Here is a 24,527-nt window from a genome sequence, read left to right as displayed (position 1 = left end):
TTGAAATGTGGACCCAGGTTACTTCTATACCCCGGAAGAAGCAAGGTATGGCTTTAACATTATTACTACCAGCCAAAAGTAAGATAAGGAGTAAGGTATTTTCAGAATGGAAAATGGATGATTTGATCGTGTAGAGGGATTAAACCTTCTGTTACAATTTTTGGACAAGTTTTATAAAAAAGATGAGTTAGTGGAAGCCGATGGGCAATCTTTGATAGGTTTAGGAAATCAGATGATCAGTCCATTGAAGAATATATCATGGATTTTGATAAATGGTACAGGAGACTACAGAGATTTGAACTTGAAATTCCAGAATCGGTATTGGCATTTAATTTGCTGGACTGTGCTCGCATTTCCCACGTTAATAGTCTTTTAGTACTAACAGGTTCAGTTCTGGGGCAGAGAATCTCTCGTCAATCAAATGGCTGCTGCTCTTAAAAAAAAATTCTGGGGAAACAGTCACTCCTTGCAACTTTTTTTTTAGCAAATGCGAACAACTATGCTGTAAAAACAGGGATGGAAGATTCAATGGTGGCCGAATTTCGAGGTCGATCAAATGTTAGACAAAGATTCCGATACTAAGATATAGTTAATGATAAAAGGTCTGAAAATGGTCCTAACCCTAGCCAATTTGAGAGTCGGGACAAAAAGTGTGTCTGGGACAGTGACCGTAGGTGTTTAAACCCAATAAATGCCTGGGGAATGGTTAATCGGTGTTTTCGGTGTGATTCCCAGTATCATTGCATGATGAACTGTAAAGTACCTGGTTGAGCACTTGGTATGTCATAACATTCAAGGCTATGGGCCAAGTGCTGGTAAATGGGATTAGGTAGGTAGGTCAGGTGTTTCTCACGTGTCGGTGAGACTCAATGGGCCAAAGGGCCTCTTCTGCTCTGTCATTCTGAACTGCCCACAGCGAAGGAATCGCCTTTTTGAAGTGACCCATGAGACAGATTCATTGGAAAATGATGATGGTGACTGCCATGATGGAATTGTATTAATCACTGAGAGTTTGAATCCAGTGATGAGTATCTTGATAGATTCCTTCAACTGTGCAGTTCTGGACAGTGGTTGCACTTCTATGGTGTGTGGCTTGGACTGGCTTGACTGCTATCTGGAGTCTTTTGATGAGGCAGACTGGCAGAAGGTCAAGGCGTATGAAAGCTCTACCTGCTTCAGATTCGGCGATGACAATACATTAACATCCTCCAAGTTGGTGGTCCTCTCTTGTAAGATAGCAGGGATCAACTTGTTTATCGGTACCAATGTGGTTTCTTGTGAGATACTGCTAATGTTGAGTCGATCTGCGATGAAGAAGGTTCAGATGACGCTAGATATGAAGAATGAAAGAGCAGTCGTGTTTGAAAAAATGTGGATCTACATTTCACTCGGTCAGGCCATTACTGCTTGCCACTAAGGAAGCCAGAGATTTCTCATCAAAAAGTTCATGAAGTCTTGTTAACTGCTGAGAATAAAAATTTTGCACACAAAAAGATCATTTGGAAATTACATAGGCAGTTTGCACATCCAGCACTACAAACTGAAGACTCTACTTCGAGATGCAGGAATGGTCAATAAAGGATACGATGATCTTATTCTACAAATCACTGCTCAAGTGTGAAATTTGCCTTAAATATTGCAAGACACCACCACCTCCTGTTGTGAGCTTGCCATTAGCCAGTGGCAATGGACAAGGATGGGGGTATTTTTTTACTACACTTCATAGATATGGAAACCAGATTTAGTCTATCCACTGTGATACATAGTAAAGATAAAAGGACCATTGTCGATAAGGTCATGGAGAAATGGGCAGAAACAGGATTAGGAACACCAACGAAGTTCCTTACAGATAATGGTGGGGAATTCACCAGAGATGAATTTTGAGATATGTGCGAAAATTTAAACAACATAGTTATGCACACTGCAGCTGAGAGCCCGTTTAGTAATGGTCTTTGTGAAAGAAACCATGCGATAGTAAATGACATGTTACATAAAACATTAGCTGATCAATCAGATTGTAAGTTGCAAACGGCGCTAGCATGGGCGGTGCATGCAGAGAACTCTCTGAAAATGATTGGGGGGAGGGGTACAGTCCATACCAGTTGGTGTACGGAAGAAATCCGAAGTTTTGTGTTGTCAGATACTTCCCCCTGCTCTAGAAGGGACTAGAATTAGTTCCACCTTTTCCACTCACCTGAACGCTTTGCATGTAGGCAGAAAAACTTTCATTAAAGCTGAGGTTTTGGAGAATATTTGGCAGGCCCTACAGCACCGCATAAGGCCATCAGGAAAATAGTTTAGATAAGGATACATGGTATATTATAAAAGGGAAGGCCAGAAAGAGTGGAAAGGACCTGGCAAGATAATAGGGAGTGATGGGAAAGTAATAATTGTGCAACACGGCAGTCACACTGTTAGGGTGCATTCTTCGCTGTTAATTGGTACTGACTATACCTTTACAGGTTCTGAACAGGACATAGAACGCGAAGAGGCACCATGCACTTCACATATACACACACTGGGTAGTTATGAGGAGCAGATGATGGCAGATACAGGGTTGACTGACTATGAGCAAAGTAACACTGAGGCACAGGATAATGTTATTCGTCCAAAAGGGCAACTGCCCAAAGTAGGAACAAGGGTAACATATATGCCAGAAGGGACCAGTGTTTTGAGGGATGTCACCATCATAGGGAGAGCAGGAAAGGCCACTGGTAAATACAAACATTGGCTAAATGTGCAGGATGAAGCCCAGCTTATTGATTGGCAAACCAAGGTAAAGATGCGGAAACCCAGAAAGCATAGTATGAGTTCTGACAGTGGACCAGAAAGTGGTCGTGACCTTAGAAAACAATCACGGACTTGCGAACGGGGTTCTGCTCGCATGGGAGAAAGATCATATAATAGTATTCCAGAAAAGGCAAGGAATGTGAGTAGAGGTCGTAGCTTAACAAGGACTAGAGGGCAAGCTACAATTGTTGTAGAAGTCCTTATGACTGAGTAGTCCTTATTCTAGTAGCTGTTAATTAATTGGAAAATAAGTTGATAAAGGAAGCCAAATGGAAAGAGTTAGAAAGTCAGAAGGAATTTGGGGTATGTTCTGAAATACCTGACAGAAGATAGCCAGCTTTATCTCATCGATGGACCTGTACAGAAAAGGCACTCCCAGACGGCACGGATAAGGCCAAAGTGAGATTAGTAGCCCGAGGCTTTGAAGAGAGACTAGAAGATCAGGATGTCAGAGTGGACTCATCTACTGCAGGGAAAGTGTGTTTGAAGATTTTTTTAGCTATCTTGGTATCCTATCCCTGGAAATGCAAATCTATTAATATAAAGGTTGCGTTTTTACAGGAGGAGAAGTTTCAAAGTGAAGTTTTTTAGAAACCGCCCAAAGAAGCCAGGGATATAGAAGGAAAGCTATGGAAATTGAATTAGTGTCTTTATGGATTGAATGATGCGTCAAGAATTTGGTATTTTTCCGTGAGGTGTCTTCTGTTGAAAACAGGTTGCATTTAGTTAAAGGCAGACCTCACGATGTTCTTCTGGTACCATAAGGAGAAACTAGCTCGAATTATTATCATGCATGTTGATTTCCTGTGGGGAGTCTTTGTAGAATTTGAACAATGGGTAATCAAGAAGCTAAAGAAGGAATTCCAGACCGGAAGTAAGGCTTCAGGGGCCTTTAAATACATAGGCTTAGATACTAAGCAGAGCAAGTTAGGAGTGACATTGAATCAACAATCTTATCTAGAAAATGTTAATCATATCCCAATAACTCGTGGCAAATCCTCACAAAAAGCGGATCTTGCTACCAAGGAAGAAATGAAACAATTGAGAAGCTTGATTGGGCAATAGAACTGGTTGTGCACTCAGACTATGCCGGACGCTAGTTATGATGTGTTGGAGCTGAGTACCATGATGAAATATGCTACAGTTGAGCAAGTTCTGAGAGCAACTAAAACACTTTTTTAAAAAAAAAAATTAAATTCTGAGAGGTGTGTGCTCAAGTTTCCAGCCTTGGGTGATCCAGAAGATATGAGTTTGGTCATTTTTAGTGATACTTCGCTTTCCAATCTTCCAGCTAGGCACAGCAGGGTTTATCATATCCTTGGTTGGAAAGAATGATAAATGTTCCGCTGGATTAGGAGGCCAAGAAATTAGAAAGGGTAGTGAAAAGCACCTTAGCTGCTGAAACGCTAGCCTTGGTAGAAGCATTAGATATGGGGGTTTACTTATACAATATACCGACAGAAATATTATATAATGGGCAACGTGGGAAAAGTTTGCCCATAGAATGTTATGTTGATAACTGGTCTCTTTGGGACAATATTCATTCCACTAAACGTGTCACTGAGAAAAGGCTTAAAATAGACCTAGCTGACATAAAAGAAATATTAGAGAGAAGAGGGATCTCGAAGATAAAATGGGTTGACACATGTCACCAGCTATCAGACTGTTTCACGAAAAGAAGTGCCTGCTCTTAAGAAATTATTAAATGTGTGACATTTCCTTCTGTTTGTTTAAAAAAGATGTTTTAAAAGTTTTTTTTCAAAGTTTTAAAAAAGAGGGAAAGCTGTCAATGTGGCAGTCACCTTGTTAAAGACAATTGCTAATTAAACAGGTGACGGGCATTGATTATCCCCATCTAAATAGAATAAAAGCATATAGCTGGAACACTTTTTATGTAGAAGCTACTTGGAAGTCAGTAGCACTGAGGAGTTGTCTTGAAAATAAACCAGCGTGAACCAAAAGACCAGCCTGGATTGATTCTTCTACCACAACCTCTTATTGTGAGTAACAGGTTAGAGGGTGAAAAAGAGGCTAATAGTTCAGATGCTGAGTCGAGTCCCACTCCAAGTTTTGATTTAACAAAGAATCTTTGCCTAGTGCCTTAATACACTGAGGATGAAGTTGAGAGATATTTTGCCTTGTTTGAAATTGTGGCTACAAAGCCAGGGTGACTGAAGGACACATTGTCCCTTATTTTGCCGAGTATTTTAGTAGGGAAAGCAGTGGATGTCTATTCAAGTCTTTCGGAAGAGCAATCCTCAAATTATGAGAGAGTTTAAACTGTGGTCCTTAATGCTTATGAACTTGTCCCCAAAGTATGTTGATCAAAATTTCAGACTTTGAAGAAAAGACATGATCAAACATTTATAGGATTTGCCAGGGAGAAAGAAAAGTCATTTGACAGATGGCTTCGATCTGTGAAGTTAGAGGAGGCTTTTGAGAATGTGAGGGAAGTAACAATAATGGGAGAATGTAGAAACAGCATTCCAATAGTCATCAAGTCACACCTAGAATGGAGCAAGATTCCTAAAATAAGGGAAGTGGTGGTTCTGGCAGATGGGTAAATAGACAGCTAGGGGGATGTAGATCTCCATTTGCAAACCCACAGGGAAATTTGAACAAAATAGAAAATTTGGGAATGGAGCAGATTCTGGCTTGATGGAGAAGGGAGAAGCTATTCCATTCAATAAAAATGATTGTATAGAGGATAAAAATGACAAACCCATTTGCTTTTAATGCTGTAAGACTGGGCATGTAATAACAAATTGTTGGAAGCTGAAAGTTAAATTAGTGGCAGTACTATGGCTGCCTAAGGAGTCTTTGGAAAACACTGTACCAATAAAGGAAATAGGTGATAAAACAAGAGCAATAGTACAATTGCAAAGTGTTCCCTCAGAACCTTCTAGAGTGGTGGCTGTGGCCCAGGATATTCAAGGGGATTCTTCCCTGGATGTGTAAGGTTACTGGAGGTTTTAGAGGATTCCTCCCTGAGGGAGAAGTATTCCCATACCCCTCCAACAAAAAAGTAAACAAATTAATATTTTGAGACACTGAGGCAGTTTAGTTATTGGTAGCTGATGATATGATTTGTTTTCCAGATCATTTGATGAAAGAAAAGGTATTGCTAGAGGGTATTCATTGGAGATATGAACATGTTCCCTTGTATAAAGTTAATTTACAAAGTGACTTAGTAAATGAAGTACTGTGGAAATTGTTCCTAGTTTGCCGATTGAAGGGTTAGATTTTATACTGGGTAATGATTTGGCAGGTTTAAAAGTATTAGCTTCTCCAAGAGTTTTGAGAGAGCTGGTTGAGGTAAAAGAAACTGAGATCTTAAAGGAGAAGCACCCTGGATTGTTCCCAGATTGCATGGTAACTAGGGCCCAAGCTTGCAAGGCTAGACGGGATGAAGTGGAATGAATTGAGAGAGAGGATAATTCAGGTGTTTGGTTGGATAGGACTTTTTTCATGAATTTGAATGAGGTTAAAGACCCTGAAAATAGCAAGGCTGAATTATTTAGCCAAGCTTCCTTGATTGAAGCCCAACAGGCTGGATCCTGGTTTGCGGGCATTGTCTCAGATGGCATATTCTGAGGAGGAATCAGGAAGGGTCCCTGAATTCCAATACCTAAAAAGATGACTCATTAATGAGAAAGTGGAGACTTCCTCAGAGACCAGCAGATGAAGAGAAGGCAGTAGTCCATCAAATTGTCCCTTCTGGTTACTGTTGGGAAATTTTTAGGATTACCCATGAGATTCTGAGGCAAGTCATTTAGGAATAAGAAAGGCTCCGGAATAAAATAATGAAGCGCTTTTATTGGCCAGGATTGCATGGAGATGTGGTTTAATTCTGCAAGACATGTCACACTCGTCAAATCATTGGGGAAAGCTGAGCTATCAGTTAAACCAGCTCTATTGATTCCAATATCTGCTTTTGATGAACTATTTAGCAGGGTTCTTGTGGATTGTGTGTGACCCCTACCCAAAACCAAAACGGCACCAATATATTTTAACCATTATGATTTGTCTATCTGATTCCCAGAGCCAATACCCTTAAGAAAAATCACTGCAAAGGTGGTATTCGAAGGGTTAAATCAGTTTTTCACCAGATAGGAGTTACCCAGAGAAGTTCAGTCTGATCAGTGATCAAATTTATGTCATTTGTATTCTAGGAGTCAGTGAGTGTATAGCTTAGAAGTAAAGCAGATTGAATCATCTGCATGCTACCCACGGTCGTGGGCCATTGGAAAGATGCCATCAAATCTTAAAAACTATGATTTGAGGTTTTTTTTGAATAACTCATGGACTGGGATAAGGGGATTTCATTTTTATTATTTGCCATTTAGAGGTGCATCTAATGAGTCAACTTATTTCAGTACCTTTGAGTTGGTCTATGGACATGATAAAAGGACGGCTTAAATTCATTAAGGAGAAAATTATGGCCCAGGAAGAAGAAATTACTCTTAGACTACTTGCCCAAGTTTCGAAAAAGACTGTCAAAAGCATAAGCATTAGCTTGGGAACATCTTAAGATTTCCCAACCAGTAATGAAAAACTGAGTGGGTGATAGGTGAAACTCGAACTTTTAAACCTGGGCATAAAGTACTGGTTCTCTTCCCTTTGCCGAGTGAAGTGCTGAAGGCCAGGTTTAGTGGACCTGATTATGTTAAAAAATGATGAATTGAGACAAATATGTAATTATCACTCTGGACAGAAGGAAACATCAATAATTGTGTCTAAAAAAGTAACTTGAAACTATTATGACAGGAAGGCTAGTCAACCAGTGAGTGCGCTCCATGTTGTCGAGAAGGAAAATAGTGATTTATGTGTGTATGTATGTATATATAGTTAAGGGTTCAAATGATGAGACAGAGATTGAAAGTTCTCAGATCAAACCCCCCCCCAAAAAAAATAAAATTAGCTGATGCAGAGCTGTTTAAAAAAAATTTGGATAGAAGATTATACCATCTTCTTGAGAGGTCTCAGGGGGACGTAGCCAAGCTGCTTAAAAAATATAAGTAATTGTGTATTGATAGACTAGTACAAATGTCTTTACCTATGCATGACATTGATGTGGGAAATGCTGCACCCTTCAGGAAAAAACCCTTAACGACTGACTTGTGAAAAATTGGCTCAAGTAAGACAGGAAATTAAGTATGTTGCGCAGTTAGCTGGAGTCCCCCCGTTGCACTGATACCAAAATTTGATGGATCTCTAAGGTTCTGCATTGATTACAGGAAAATTAACGCTGTAACAAAAAGTGACTCTTATCCAATTCCCTGACTTCAGGATTGCATTGACAGATTTGGAAATGTGGACTTTGTTAGCAAGATCAATTTGCTAAAGGCTATCAGCAAGTTCCACCAACAGATCAAGCCAAAGGAATCTCTGTTTTCGTGACCCCAAATGGCCTCTACCAATGTAAGGTTATGCCATTTGGAATGAAGAACGCACCTTTCAAAGACTGATTAAAGCAACTAATTGCTGGATTACGCAATATAATCTGTTGGTCTACAGTTACACATGGGAAGAACATGTGGAGCACTAAGTGCACTATTTGATAAAGTACAAAAAGCTGATTTGGTGATTACATTTGGCGACACGTGAGCTTGCCAAGGCCAAAGTCACCTATTTTGGACATGTCGTGGGGTAAGGTTGAGTCTTGCCCAAAGAAGCTAAAGTTAAAGCAGTTATGGACTTTCCTACCCCTAAAACAAAATAGGAAATACTTGGCTTCTCGGAATGTGTGGGTTCTACCGGAAGTTTATCCCAAATTTCAGTTTGGTAGTTGCTCCATTAACAAACATATTGAAGAAAAATATAAAATTTAACCTGGCAGAGTCTTGTTAGACTGCCTTTGAGAAGTTAAAGGCTGTGTTAGTAAATTAACCTGTTTTGGCTGCTCTGAATTTCGATATTCCACTCAAATAGCTATTGATGCCAATGATTTAGGTGTAGGAGCAGTGTTGCTACAAGAGGATGACGTTGATACAGGGCATTCAGTCAGTTACTCCTCAAGAAAACTTTATACATTTCAACAAAAATACTATACAATTGAGAAGGAAATGTTAAGTCTTGTCTTGACTCCTCAACGATTCGAAATATATGTTTTGAATAATGGAGAGACATTAATTTACACTTGTCATAATTCATTAGTGTTTCTGGAAATGTTTGGCATGAAGAACCTTTGGTTGTTTAGCTGGAGTTTGATGCTGCAGCCGTTTGTCCTAAAAATTGAGCATGCTGCTGGGAAAAAATACAAGCAATTGCTGATGCTCTGTTCAGAGTTTAAGGAAAAGATGTAGGAGAAGGCGGGCTCAGTTCTGATAATGCCATGATTTTTAATCCTGCTAATCCTGTTTGTCACATTTACTTTTGCTTTTAGTGAAGTTCTTATAACTTTGTATATACGATTTGTGTTAAATAACATTATATAGTATGTAATAAACTGTTAAATCATTTATGATAAGAACTTCTTGTATTTCAAAGCTCCCGTTTCCCAAGGGTAAAGCATGAGGGAATCTGTGTTTTGAATTTTGTATTTCTTGAGGCAGACCTTAACTGGAGACAGAAAAGGGAAACAGATCCTCCCAGTTTCTAAAGAGACAAAAACAAACAGATTTTCAAACCAAAACTCCTGGGCGGATTGAACCTAATTAAAAGATAAAAGAGGACAGATCAGTTCAAGCTGAGCAGCAGCAATTGAGTCCATTGGTGCAGAACAGGCAAGTTTAAGAAGGCAGTGTTCCAGTTCCAGAAGCTGAAGTTTTGGTTTCTGTTAATTGAAGATAACATCGGTGGATCTACCCTATCCAGACACAATGGAGCAGGTTTGGCAGATGTGTGCCATTTTTGAAGACTGTGCCTTTGAACTCTGGTTGGTTCTGGGTTGCTATCAATTTGGGATCAGATTAGCTTTTAGAAGAAGAGAAGTTGAAATTGTGAGGCAGATGAGCTAAAATTGTTTGTGAAGAAGACATTTTTGAAGGACTTTGTGTCATCACCAAAATCTGAGTGGCCTGCTAAGCCAATTTATAAGATCAACCTTAGTTGTGCTTGCCATTTAATATGCAATTTATAGGGCAGAGTTTTGGGTGGGTGGGCTGGTGTGGGAGCGACCGGGAAATGGCCCTTTGCCCCTGACAGCAATTTCACGCTGGCTGGCCAGTTAAGGGCCAGTTGGCCAGCCAGCATGAAAGGTGCACTGAGAAACTCAGTGCAGCTGGGGTGGGGACGGGAGGAGGGCTGGGGACGGGAGGAGGGCGAGCGCAAAAGTCTGCGCATGCGCGAGGTGAGCACGCACTGAAGGCTCCCAAATAAAGGTTTTAAAAATCGGGAAAAGATGCCTCCACATAGGACTCACTCACATGAACAGAAACATTATAATAATTATGTCAAACATTTTTTTTCAATTGATGTCGGAAATGTCATCCTGCCCGTGGATGAAGTTTCCTTAAAATCTAAAGGCCACCTGGCCAATTTGCCTGCCTGCCAACTGTGAAGTTGGACTGGCAGTGAAAAATAGCACTTAATACTTTAATGGCCTTAATAGGCCTCTTAATTGTTGGCAGGCGCATTTCTGACTCTTGCACTCACCCACTTACCGAAATATCGCGCGAGTGTGCGCTGGTGTTTGGTTTTGTGGCGTAGCTTATATTCCTATAACTTTTTGAGCTGAAATTTTCTTTTGTGAATTACTCACCTATTGGAAGTATGAGCATTATGTTTAGTTGTCTGTTTCACTGACAGCAACTGCACTAAACTTTGGCAGTGTTGCAGGCATGTTTATCTTCAAAATGATTGTGTCTGGAAGAAGTTAACAGGAAAAGATTTTTTCTTCATGCAGGCCCAATCAGGAAGTTGAAATATGTGGAAAGCCCTAAGGTGCCAGGAGATGATGTAATTGCCTCGGCATTGACAAAGTTGGCACAGAAAACAGACCCTTCCCAATTAGCACAAAATGGTGAGTTTCTTGTTTCTGTTTTTTTAAATAGTCTTAAGAGTAAATGATTGAAGCTGCTGTAGCTAAAAGTTCCCTAAAGTGGAAAGAAGATCTGTTAGTGCATTAGAAGGCCTTCAGCATTCTGTGCAGTTTTGGCGAGGGGAAGTTCCCACAAAGTTTATTTAAAATCATTAGGTAGCCTGGAATGTACTTGATTTTGTGCAGTTAATTCTGTTATTTCATTCCTTTATTAAGGAGCTGCACATAATGGAAACATGGATCACAGAATTTGACCAATAATGTTGTAGCCCTTTCTCTGACACATGTTCCCTTCAAGCCCAGTTTGTTTGCTAAGAGAGTGAAATCAAAGAATTGCCTCTTAGGATGCCCAATGAAGATGATATTTCACTTCCAGTGGGCATGCTTTACGTATTTGCAAGAGGACTATCCAAGTATCGTACTGTGCTTGGATTATATCTCATTGCTTGATGGTTTGTAATTATTTATTTTGAATATTAAGCTTGGTATACATTTTTATGGAACAAAATAGCTATTCTCTTAGATCTTTTAAGGGACTCAGATAGGCGCTTCTGTGGTCGTGAAAGAGACACCAGTATGTTGCCTCCCTGGTGCCAGGGTCTGGGATGTCTCTGATCGGGTACCGGACATTCTGAAGGGGGAGGGAGAACAGCCAGAGGTTGTGGTACACATTGGTATTAACGACATAGGCAGGAAGAGTGACGAGGTCCTGCAGTGGGAGTTCAGGGAGTTAGGCAGAAAGTTTAAAAAACAGGACCTTTAGGGTTGTAATCTCAGGATTACTTCCTGTGCCACTTGCCAGTGAGGCTAGAAATAGGAAGATAGTGCGGCTGAACAGATGGTGTAGGAGGGAGGGTTTCCGATATCTGGATCAGTGGGATCTCTTCCGGGGCAGGTGGGACCTGTACAAGAAGGACAGGTTGCATCTAAACTGGAGGGGCACCAATATCCTGGCTGCGAGGTTTGCTAGTGTCACTTGGGAGGGTTTAAACTAGTATGGCAGGGGGGTGGGAACCAGAGCAATAGGTCAGCAGGTGAAATAAATGACTGGGAACCAGTGAATATGGCCAGTAGGACAAAGAGGAAGGGCAGGCAGGGAGAAATTACTGAACACTGGATCTGAAATGCATTTGTTTCAATGCGAAAAGTGTAACAGGCAAGGCAGATGAGCTTGGATTAGTACTTGGGACTATAATGTTATTGTTATTACAGAGACTTGGTTGAAGGATGGACAGGATTGGCAGATAAATGAACCAGGATTTAGATGGATCAGGTAGGATAGAGAGGGTAGCAGCAGAAGGGTGCTTTTCTGAATGGAGAGCTGTGACTAGTGGAGTTCCGCAGGGATCAGTGCTGGGACCTTTGCTGTTTGTAGTATACATAAATGATTTGGAGGAAAATGTAACAGGGCTAATTAGTAAGTTTGCAGACGACACTAAGGTTGGAGGAGTTGCAGATAGTGAAGAAGATTGTCAAAGGATACAACGGGATATGGATCGGTTGGAGACTTGGGCGGAGAAATGGCAGATGGAGTTTAATCCGGACAAATGAGAGGTAATGCATTTTGGAAGGTCTAATAGAACCAGGAATTATACAGTAAATGGCAGAACCCTTAAGTGCATTGACGGGCAGAGGGATCTGGGTGTACAGGTCCACAGGTCACTGAAAGTGGCAACGCAGGTGGATAAGGTAGTCAGGAAGGCATATGGCATGCTTGCCTTCATTGGCAGGTGTATTGAGTATAAAAGCTGGGAAGTCATGCTGCAGTTGTATAGAATCTTGGTTAGGCCACACTTGGAATATTGCGTGCAATTCTGGTCGTCACATTACCAGAAGGATATGGAGGTGTTGGAGAGGGTGCAGAGGAGGTTTACCAGGATGCTCCCTGGTCTGGAGGTTATTAACTATGAGGAGAGTTTGGAGAAACTCGGATTGTTCTCACTAGAGCGACGGAGATTGAGGGGTGACTTGATAAAAGTTTACAAAATTATGAGTGGCGTGGACAGAATAGATAGTCAGAAGCTTTTTCCCAGGGTGGGAGAGTCGATTACTAGGGGACATAGATTTAAGGTGAGAGGAGAAAACTATAGAGGAGATGTGCGGGGCAAGTTTTTTACGCAGAGGGTAGTGTGTGTCTGGAATTCGCTGCCAGAGGAGGTGGTGGAAGCAGGGACGATAGTGGTGTTTAAGAGGCAGCTTGACAAATATATGTATAGGATGGGAATAGAGGGATAGGGACCCCGGAAGTGCAAAATGTTTTCGTTGACGGGCAATATGATCAGCGCAGGCTTGGAGGGTCGAAGGGCCTGTTCCTGTGCTGTACTTTTCTTTGTTCTTTGTTCTCTTTGTAGTTGAAAACTACAAATGGTTGAATTGGTTTGCTTATGAAATCTTATAGCTGGCCCTTGTAAACCAAAAATATTGCATGATATCGAGAAATATGCCAATCATTTTTCTTTTACATAGAGCCATGTTCTTTCAAGATTACTACCTCTGATGTATTTATCACTGATAATATCTGCAAACATTTATTCCAACCCCCGATCTGTTGCTCACCAAGCAGTTTTATTTTCCTGTCTGAACGCTAATTTATAATAACAATATATTGCTTTTGGTATCAGTCCACATGTAGTTTAATCATGAGCCCTTAGCCAGAAGATCTAACAAGAATCCATTGATGGTAAACAATTATTTTATGATATTGAAGCTGAAGCAACCTCCACCATTATTGTGACTATATTGATCCTAATGTTATTCGCCTGCTACACTTGTTAGATGAGTTACCTGAATCTGTGTTGGTTGTTTATAACTCTTGGCTGGGATAATTTTTCTTCATCAGTATTTCAAAGAGTTCAAAGCTTGTTAATCTTGCTCATCGTTGACTATACCTGTACTAATTTGTTAATGGAAAGTGCTGTTGAAACCCTGTATTCTATATAACTCTTTTGTACCCTGGAGCAATGTACGCTTCAGTAGAACATGGCAAAGAACCATGAGCTTCTCATTTATGCTTCTACGCTAGTGCTGTTCAGAATTCAGCCATCTTTACCCAGGTTCTCTCTAGCTAAATTTCTCATGTTGCTCTATGTCTGAAATAGCCGATATGCTTAAACAGGAAATATATTGTAATTGCACCATATCAAGGTGTGAACTACTCACTTGAACAAAAAAGCAACAGGCATAACATATTCCATGATAACTGTGTGATTGGCGATAATGGCAATGATAAATGATTTGCACTATTTTTTGGATTATATGATTGCCTGATTTAAATGAGTGATTAGTGATAATGACTGTATTCTTGAAACTTGGTGCAGTAATTTGTCAAAATGGCATCTTGCACTCATAATGTAATTATTCCATCAGAACATAGTTTTTATTTCTACCACTTAATCCTGAAAAAGAGCAGCATGGTGGTATAAATGAATAAAATTTATATTATTTGCACATTTAACCTTTGCGTTAGTAAAAATCATTCTTAGAAATAGTTTTTGTACTTGGATTTTTATGGTGACCCCTTTTACCCTTCTGCTTCAATGTAAGGTGCAAAGGGCACCTGTGTTTCCATACAATTGTAAAAGTATGATTTTATAATTGGTCCAATTATATCTCACTTCCTAATTTTACGCTCAAAACCTTACAATTCATCTGCACTGTCCGTGTGCAATGCTGCAATAAATGATTTATTAAAGTTTGTTTATGGGTCACATGTACCATGAAAATATCCCTGTGGAAGTTATCGTTATCTTGTGAAGGTGTTTGTGACTCTTTCCCTGTGATGCTGCTTTGGGGCAGGTGCTTTCAGGATTTCCAAGTCTGATCTTATCATAGTTGTGTAATGATTTCCTGCAGCACTACTAAGTGGTGATGCATATCTTTTTCTCCCACATCATTCAAAATGTTTTCTGGAGGAAAAAAAAAATCAGTTTTTTCTTGAAGTACAACTGCAAATATTTAAAGTAAGGTCATAAGCAATGTTTAAAAAAAATACATATTTTGCAGAAACAGTGTAGAGTAATTGAATGACAGTAGCATAAACCAAGGTTGACAAGAGTAGCTGCAAGCAAAATTTGAGGTCAGCAGAGCAGTAGACTTGAAAACTTCCAGTTAGCAATTAGAAAAAGGGAGGAAATTGCAGGGTTAGTAGCCGGGTTACTCCTTTAGTGATTCGCTCACTTGTTGCTCAATGTGTATATGTTTCTTGCTCTGTGCTTTAACTTCTGTGCATGGCTCAGCTTTACAATTCAGAATGTGTTGGTGTGTCTCATACCTGTGAGCATTTTTGTCTTTTTCTGTGCATCTCTCAACTTCTGTTCTCCCTCTACCTGTTCACTTCAGTGTGTCTGCCTCCTTCGCTCCGTTGTTGCAAAAAATGTCTGATTGCATGATTCCTATGTCTTAACGCGTATAACTTTTAGGTTGGGGATTGAAATTTTTAAGTGTAAGATAAATGAAAATCCCCAGTGAGAAGCTGGTAAATAAACCTAAATTAATTGCAAATCAAAGGATGGCCTGTGCTTATTTAATAAGATCAGAGTAGGAAGTGGGGAACATTAAACAATGGTGGCTCTTTTGAATTTCTTGGTGGAGATGAGATGTATATAGTTATCTTCATACGCAGTTTAAATTATTCATTTGTTTTCCCAGAACAAATGGGAGGTTTGAGAATAGAAGATATTTATTTTAACTCTCTTTCTGGGACATCCCAGTTGTGCCAAATTGCCATGGGGATAAATTGCAGGGTGTTTGTATTTTGTTTTTGGTTTAGCTGTGTAATTTATCACAGAAACGGAATTAGAGCCTGGAAGCAGCTTTTGAGATGAGCAGAGAGAGGGAATCTGCCAGAAGCTGTAGACCAGTAGCAGTGAGCTATCAGAAACCGAGGGTGTTTTCTGATTTTGGAGTCACTGAACAAGAAAACATTGAGACCCGTGCTTGAGCTGGGCTATCCATAAACATGAGGTGCTCAAGGAAATTTGGAGGGTCGCCTAGCCGGATGCTGATTGAAGGACTTCAAGAAATCTCATACCTCGGAGAATAGCAGGAACACTGATGAGAATCAAAGTGAAGTCCTGAGAGCTGTGGCACACCTCGGTTTGGTCCGAGGAAAAGTGAAGAAACCGCAAGAACCCTGTAAAGTATAGGGGTAATCTTGAGGTGGTTGGGGGTGGGGGAATGGAAGTAAATTTAGGACAAAGTATCCTGTTGAGATTTTGGGGTTTGAAGAATAAGTGTTTATGAAATAGTGTTAGTTTTTGCTTTGTTTAACTCTTGTACAGTAAAGCTTTTTGTTTAAAATGTTAAATCTTGTGGTGTAATTCTTCAGTTAATTTTAGTTCAGATTTCTTTTTAAAGGTTACTGGCCTCCCTCAAGATCAAAAGTGTATCCAGCCCTTCTGATCTTTTCTGTCTCTCTCCCCCTCACCACCCCCACCTCTTCCCTAATCCCCAACCTTCTGATTTTCTTAGTTTCTTTTACTTTAATGTCATTGCCCCATGTTTGTCCAGTATTCCTAACCTGGGCATCTAGCCTGGTGCAGGTTTTAGAATCATAGAGTGGTTACAGCACAGAAGGAGGGCATTCAGACCATTCTGTCCATACCAGCTCTCTGCAAGAGCAATTCACCTAGGCCTACTCCCTTGCCTTTCCCCTGCAGCTCTGCAATTTTTATTTCTTCAGATAATTGTCCATTCCCTCTTGGAGGCCATGACTAAAGCTGCCTCCACCACCCTCTCAGGCAGTGCATTCCAGATCTCAACCACTTAGTGCATAAAGGTTTATCCCATGTCGCCATTGCTCATTTTACCAGTCACCTTTAAATCAATACCCTTTGTTCTCGATCCTTCCAACAATAGGAACAATTTCTCCGTGTACTCTGGAGACCCTTCATGATTTTGAACACCGCTATCAAATCTCCTAATCATCTCTCCAATGACAATGCCTCAGCTTCTTCAATCTATTCATGTAACTGATGCTCCTTATCCCTTGTTACGTCCTGTCAACCAAGAAAAGACCATTTATAGCTACCCTCTATTTCCTGTTAGCCAACCAATCTTCTATCCATGCCAATATATTACCCCCTACACCATGAGCTTTTATTTTCTGCAATAACCTCTGATGGTGGCACCTTATCAAATGCCTCCTGAAAATCTAAGTACAGTACACCCACCTTTATCCACAGCACATGTAACCCCTTCAAAGAGCTCCCATAAATTGGTTAAACATGATTTTCCCTTTTACAGAACAATGCTGACTCTGCCTGATTGCCGTAAACTTTTTTTCTAAGTGCCTGGATATAACACTTTTAATAATAGCTTCTAACATTTTCCCTCTGATAGTTTTAAGCTAACTGGCCTGTAGTTTCCTGCTTTCTGTCTCCCTCCCTTTTTGAATAAAGGAGTTGCATTTGCTATTTTCCAATTGAATGGAACCTTCCCCGAATCTAGGGAACTCTGGAACATTAAAACCAACCCATCAACTATTCCATTAGCCACTTCTTTCAAGACCCTAAGATTATGTCCATCAGTACCCAGGGATTTGTCAGTCCACAGCTCCAACAGTTACTCAATACCACTTCTCTGGTGTTTGTAATTTTCCTGAGTTCATCCCTCCCTTCCATTACAGCTATTTCTGGGATGTTACTTGTATACTCTATAGTGAAGACTGATGCAAAATATCTGTTCAATTCATCTGCCATTTCTTTGTTTTCCATTATCAATTCCCCAGACTTACTTTCTATAGGACCAACACTCACTTTGTGAGCTATTTTCTTATTTAAATATCTATGGAAACTTTTACTATCTGTCCCTTCCTTACTGTCCCTTTTATTCCATGAGGTCTAACTTTACTGATAGGCCTGTTATGTGACACTTTATCAAATGCCTTTTGGAAGTCCATGCACCACATCAACCCATCACCTCATCAGCCGTTTCTATTACCTCAACGAAACAGTCAAAGTGGTTGAACATGATTTGATCTTAACAAATCCATGCTGACTTTCCTTAATTAATCCACATTTGTCCAAGTGACTGCTAATTTTGGTTTGAAGTATCTTTCTAAAAGCTTTCCCACCACCGATGTTAAATTGACTGCTTGTAGCTACTGGGTTTATCCTTACAGCCTTTTTTGAAGAAGGATGTAATATTTGAAATTCTCCTGTCTTCTGATACCACTTCTGTATCCAGGAAGTATTATGGTCAGTGCCTTCGCAGTTTGCACCCTTCCTTCACTCCATATTCTTGGATGCATCTCATTCAGTCCAGGTCACTTTAAGTATAGCCAGACTATCTGACGCCTCCTTTTTATCAATTTTTAACCCATCCAGTGCCTCAGCCACCTCCTCTTTCACTATGACTTGGGCAGCATCTTCCTGGGTAGCGATAGATGCAAAGTTCCATATTTAGTACCTCAGCCATGTCCCTTGTCTCTGTATAAATTTCCTTTAAGGTCCTTCATTGGCACCTTTAACCACCTTTTTACTATTTATATGCCCAGGGAGTTATGGATTTGTTTGCCCTACCTTTCCCCGTTGTGGGACTGTACCTAATGATTTTCTCTTGAAAGGCAGCCAGCCCATTGTCCCTTTACAGTTTTGCCTGTGAATGTTTGGTTCCACTTTATCTGGGCCAGACGCCATGGAAGCTGACCCTATCCCAACTAATTATTTTTACTTTGGAATCCTCTGTGTCCTTTTCCATAACTAGCCAAAACCTTATGATTCTATGATCACTGTCCCCTAAAGTGTCCCTTTCCTGACATTTGATTCACTTGACCCACCTCATACCCCAGAACCAGATCCAGTAATGCCTCCTGCCTAGTTGAACTGGAAACATACTGATGCAGAAAATTCTCCTGAACATATCCTAGAAACTCTTGCTTCTACCTTCCCTTTACAGTTTTACTATCCCAGTCCATATTAGAATAATTCAAGATTCCCATTATAACTACTCTCTAATTCTTGCACCTCTCTATAATTTCCTTGCAAATTTGTTCCTCTATGTCCTTTCCACCAGTTGGTAGCCTATGGAATGCACCCAGTATTGTAATGGAACTTAAACTGTTTCTTGGCTGTAACCAAATAGACTCTGTTGATCCCCCTAGGACATCCTCTCTCTGCAGAACACGTCATGTTCTCCTTAATCAATGCTATTGTCCCTCTTCCTTTCTTTCCTTCCCTATCTTTCCTGAACACCTTGTATCCAGGAATAGTTAGTACCCAGTCCTACCTTTTTTTGAGCTAGGTCTGTTATTGGAACACGGCTATCTGTGCTTGTAGCTCACAAACCTTCTTTAAAACTCTCTGCACCTTCACGTATGTGCCAGAAACCTAATTTAGACCTTACTACATTTCCTCTTACTCTGACGCCACCTATCCTTACTATTGCCTACTCTTGTGCCATCTGTCTTTACCAGTTCTCCATGTATCTCGCTTTTCCCCTCTCATATTATCTCCTGATTACCACATTTAAGTCATCCCGATTGGCACTAGCAAATTGCCCTGCAAAGACATTGGTCTGGACTCTGTTTATGTGCAATCCATCCGGTCTTTACTTGTCCCATCTCCTGCAGAGCCAGTTCCAATACCTCCCCCAAATCACTTACAAATATTTTGAACATTACTTAGGAGCAAAGGAACATAGGAGCAGGAGTGGACCATCCAGCCCCTTCATGAGGTTTAGTCATTTCTAGAAGACTGCTATGTAGAACCTTATCAAGTGCTCTTTCTAAATACTACGTTCCTCAGATTTTTAGTAACTTCTGACTTGTTAACCCCTAATTTTACCTTACATGTCACAATTTTTGGGTGAATATTGAAAGCAACCTTGAATTGATCTTGGCAATTTTGCAGCAATCACTACAGGTCCAGGACTTGAGACTTTGACATTGGATTTATTACTACTTGAAAATGAAATCTATGGACAATGTCATTTCTACACTTGATGAACCATTGAACTTGTTCCTACAATTTTCTGACAGTGTCAATAGCATAGGGAAAGAGTAAACTGGTGCTGAAATGAGATTGGTAACCTAGAAACAATCATGTGCTTGGTAATAATTGGCTAGTGGATGTAGTTGATATTAATGTGAAAATACTAATTGTTGCAGAACATTGATGTTAAAATTGTGAACAGGGCCTTCTTATATTTTGGAATATTAAGCTTTTCTACAAAGTAAGCATACTGTTTTAAACCTGCATTTATCTGAATGAACAGTAGGAAATAGAACAGAAATTGTATTATATGCAGAATTTCAAAGATAAATGCATCAGAAAGCTAGGGCGCAATTAATTTTATATCATGAATTTGTAGTAAATCAGCATTATAAAGTAAGATGAAAATATATTTTAGTAACCTACAACCAGAATTCTGTAACAGACCTGCTAAGTAACTAAGAACCTATAATTAAGGCGGTAGTAAACTGAATAACTGATTATTTCTCTTCCAGAGCCACAGAAGAGTAATGAGCGAAGCTCCTCCCCTGCTGCTCAGGAACTGATGACTAGATTAGGGTTTCTGTTAGGAGAAGGGATTCCAAGTTCTGCTCGTTTACCTGTGGAAGAGAAGAATGAAAAATTGGTATGATTATCATATTGAAAAGAATCAACATACTTTTTGTTTTTGAACATGAAGGATGCTGCTTGATATATAATTTGGCATTTTGACACTGTTCAGCTGAAATAATTCAGTTTTTACACAAGTTACGAAAAGCTGTTGAACAGTTCAGGTAGATTGTAATCAAAAGAAGTCTTTTTGGTAGAAATTTAGTACTTCAGATATTGCTTGATATTGGATGTTTATTCGATGTTCAGTTGGAAACATTTTAAAATTACACTGTTACTAAATCAGTGTTTAATTAAGTTAATTGCTACTGAGAACTTCTTGCATGTGTTAGTTTGCCTTTCTATTTCATTGCTCTCCTCCATCCTACTCACCTTTTCAATTCCCCATGGTTCTCCCAAACTCTTCTCCTCCCCATGCATTCTCTTCTTTCTCCCCCTCTCACCCATATGCCCTGTCCCTCTTTTCTATGGCACTCCACTCTGCTCTCTCTTCACCTCCACCCAGGTGCAGTCTATCTTTTGCCCTCTAGCCCTGCTTGACGTGAGCTTGACTTCACCTGCACAATGCTGGACTCGATTGATTAGTTATCAAATAATTATTCTGCAAATATTTTATTTCTAGAACTAATTGTTTTATTTTATGTCTTTCAGTTTTCAGCTGCTATTCAGGGAATCAGTCCATGTTCAACACTCACAAGCAGTACTGCATCTCCAGGCACTGACAGCCCATGCTCAACCCTAAACAGCTGCATCAGCAAACCACCACAAAAAAAACCCAGTCCCTGTGGAACTATTACTAGCTTAAGCTCCACACTGGAAAGCAAGGACAGTGGCATTATAGGTAAGAGATTTGGGTTTCTGAAAATATGTAATGCCCGCGCACCCTGTGTTCAACCTTTGATTATCACTTTGTTACTTGAAGGCGCATCAGTTATCCTCAAAAACCCAATTTGTAAGAATTATTGTATAAATCACTTCTGTTTGAATGGTGTACACCAAAACAGTAATTGTATTATTTAATTATATACAATTATTTTGAAGTTGATACTTTTGAGTTGATAAGAATGACTTAAGATCATGGTTTTACTTTTAAGTTGACTTCTGTTTCATTTTGATCTGATGGCGTAGGCAAACATAGATTCATGAGTCGCCACTGCCAAAACTGTCAGCAAACATGCAAAGATGGAAACAATAGTGGTGGTATCTCTCACGTATTTGTTCCACCCATCGTTAGTTGAATTTAATGTTGAAATTAACTTAATGTGATAACAGTTAACTTTTAGTATTCTAACAATTAATTGGGCATGTACGAAAGCTAAAAAAGTTCATCCCTGTGATTGTACCTTGGAGGCATCTGTGATTGTACCTTGGCGTATCACAAAATAAAATTATTTCTGCAATATTTGATATTACTGTGGCTGAAATTTGGTAATGTTGAAGTTAACATCTTAGCTGAAAGTCAGTATTGTGTATGGGTAGGTATTAAGAGTTTTATGACTGGAATATGAAACGATTTAATATGCATTGTGTTATTCTGCTAAACTTTCTAGGTAGGTAAAAACTGGTCAGTCCCCTTTTTAAGCCTACCAATCCAAATGAGTATATTGTTCTGTCAGTGTTGCAGTATGTTTGCAACTTGTGTTTCTTCCTACCTGACATCATTCATTCCCATTTTTTGACACGGTTCCGTTCCCAGTTGCTTTAACAATCTGCTCTCCAACTCACTTCCTTCTGCTTCCAAAGTTCAGAAACATAGTAACATCTTCATTTTAAACAGCACTGTTGTAATTTATTTTGCAAGCTATGAATGCATGTAGCAGCCTACCAACCTAGACTCTACTTGTTTAGCTTTTGCTGCTGCGAACCCCCCTCCTCTCCAAAATGCTTCCCTAGCAATCTCTCCATCACTCGCTATCTCAGATGCCCTGTACAAAGCCAGTAACTGTCTCAATGCTGTTTTAGTTCCAGAAACCACAGATCTATTTCTAGATAGTTTGACTATCCACGTATAGTGCCACAAGAGATATATGAATTGTGTGTGGGAGTGTCTAAAAATATTAAAAATTCAAATAGTTTTGAAGTTAAACTCCAGGTTGATAACTGGTTTGCTATTTGGGACCTAGAAATCACTAATCCAATTCGGCTGCCTCCTGTACCATGGTTATTACGTTGTTGCCTGATGAAAAAGAAGCCAGTAACTCTCAATAACTCTCCTCTTACTAGTTTGGTCCAGCTAATCTAGCCATCTCTTTTGTTGGAATGGTGAATGGTTAGCCTATTTGCAGATTCTCTCCAGTTGACAACCAGATGAATCTGGAAATAATCAAATGTAATATTTCCCTCTAATTTTTACCTCCTCTTGCAAGGGGATGCTGCAGTCTTCTGTTTCATGATAATATTAAAACTATTATTTCTTTATTAATTAACTTATACTTTTTTGTAAGAATAATGAAGTATTTGTGTAGGTATCAACTAACAGAATTAATAGGTTATGAAAGCAGTTCTGATCACCTGGATTTCTTTAAAATTGGTTTTTGGGATATAGGCTTTGCTGGCAAGGCCAGCATTTGTTGCCCATACCTAATTGCCCCTGAGCTGAGTGGCTTGCTAGGCTGTTTGAGGGCAGCTCAGAGTCAAACACATTGTCATGGGCCTGGAATTGCATCGGCCCGACCAGGTAAGCATGGCAGATTTCCTTCCCTAAAGGACATTAGTGAACCAGGTGGGTTTTTACACCAATCAAAAATAGTTTCATCGTCACTATTACTGAAACATGTGGTCAGGGTCCAGATGAGGGTTTTGAAGATTATCTATTCTGTCAAAGTATGCCGCTCAAGTCTGTAGTTTCTTAAAACCATCATGCTTTATTTACAGCAAGTATTTACACATTTGGACCTCTACCTGACCTTTTCCTCCTTTTCAGATCTCTCTCCTCAGTCATGTGATCTGACATCATTATTACATCATCATGTATGCTTCTGATGTTATCCCTTTATTCTACATCTCCCCAGCCTGCACATCCCCTCCCCAAAGCCTTGAACCCCATCATATTTACATGCTCCTGCATCTCCCCGCAGAATCTCGGATTTCACAGGGTTAGTCTCTGAGGTGCCTTAATCAATCTCCCTCATCTCGTTCTGACCTTTTGAGGTCGAGGATATTCTGTACTCTTGCTTCTGTAGCTGTGATTGTTTTTCTCCTAGTAAGCCTTTCTTCTTCCTCAAGATCTGAGTAGTAAGCTCAAGTTTCTATTGGCTTTCTCTCCAAAGAGTACTAAGGCACTGTGGTTACTCCTTATGATACCCTGGCCTGTCTAAATCCTGTATGAACGTGGTTTTAGAGTTTTTTCAATGATTGTGCCTTTCTTTTGTTGGTCTTGGACCCATATGCCCTCTCTAGACTTTGGCACTGGTAACTCACTGTCAAGAAGATATGATGTTATTGGAAATTATTTTAAAATAGAGTTAAGTGGTGTCTATGTCTACCTGTGTGTGTCTTAATTGGATTAAAGCCAGCTGGTCCAGAGGCTTTGATGTATAGAAGAGCACTAGGTTTGAAACATTAATTAGATAAACGTAGGGGAAGTTTAGAAACATAGGTGTCATGGGGGCAATTTGCATTTTTAAATAAACCATTCAAAAGAATGAGTGAAATATTCCACCTAACCAGGTGAAGCTCAGAAACAGTGTGTTTGTTTATTTTTCCCCAGGATTACTAATAAAGTAGGTATTATGAAAGTTATTATTAGAAGAAGTAAAGTTCTTAAGACATTGTGATACAATGAAAATTTTCATTCAAAGAGGAAAATATGTATAAAGGAAGAGAAGGCCGTTGGTAAAAAGGAGAGGGATTCTAAGATCGATAGCCACCAGCCTGTAAGCCTCAAGCTACTGACTGCAAGCACCCAGAGCTGAAAGAAACTCATCTTGAATGCAATTGTTCAGAGTGTGCTCTTCCAGGGGTCTGTCTAAATCTGTGTTTTACTGTTGCCTTAATGGAAGCATAACTAGGAGTCAAGCATACCTAAAAATGAGTTGTCAACCTGGTGAAGCTATAACACAAGACTACTTGAATGCCAAACAGCATAAGCAGCAAGTGATAGACAGAGCTAAGCGATTCCACAACTAATGATCAGATCTAAGCTCTGCAGTCCTGCTGCATCCAGTCATGAATGGTGGCGGACAATTCAATAATTC

The 24,527-nt window shown here is 39.8% G+C and overlaps 1 protein-coding gene across 6 annotated transcripts in view; it reads left to right on the top strand.

Moving 5' to 3' along the window:
- The window catches only part of tanc1a (tetratricopeptide repeat, ankyrin repeat and coiled-coil containing 1a), a 240,089-nt gene that overhangs the window by 103,182 nt on the left and 112,380 nt on the right, over positions 1-24,527 (top strand). For all 6 annotated transcript variants that reach the window (XM_041201802.1, XM_041201800.1, XM_041201801.1 and 3 more), the window contains 3 exons: positions 10,637-10,753; positions 20,217-20,347; positions 20,983-21,172. In XM_041201802.1, the coding sequence (XP_041057736.1) occupies positions 10,637-10,753; positions 20,217-20,347; positions 20,983-21,172 (438 nt within the window). The remainder of the gene's footprint in view (positions 1-10,636; positions 10,754-20,216; positions 20,348-20,982; positions 21,173-24,527) is intronic.

Source organism: Carcharodon carcharias, chromosome 12, assembly GCF_017639515.1.
Source record: "Carcharodon carcharias isolate sCarCar2 chromosome 12, sCarCar2.pri, whole genome shotgun sequence".
Classification (NCBI taxonomy): Eukaryota; Metazoa; Chordata; class Chondrichthyes; order Lamniformes; family Lamnidae; genus Carcharodon; species Carcharodon carcharias.
Note: the sequence above shows the minus strand (reverse complement) of the source record. Positions and strands in the feature narration are given on the sequence as shown.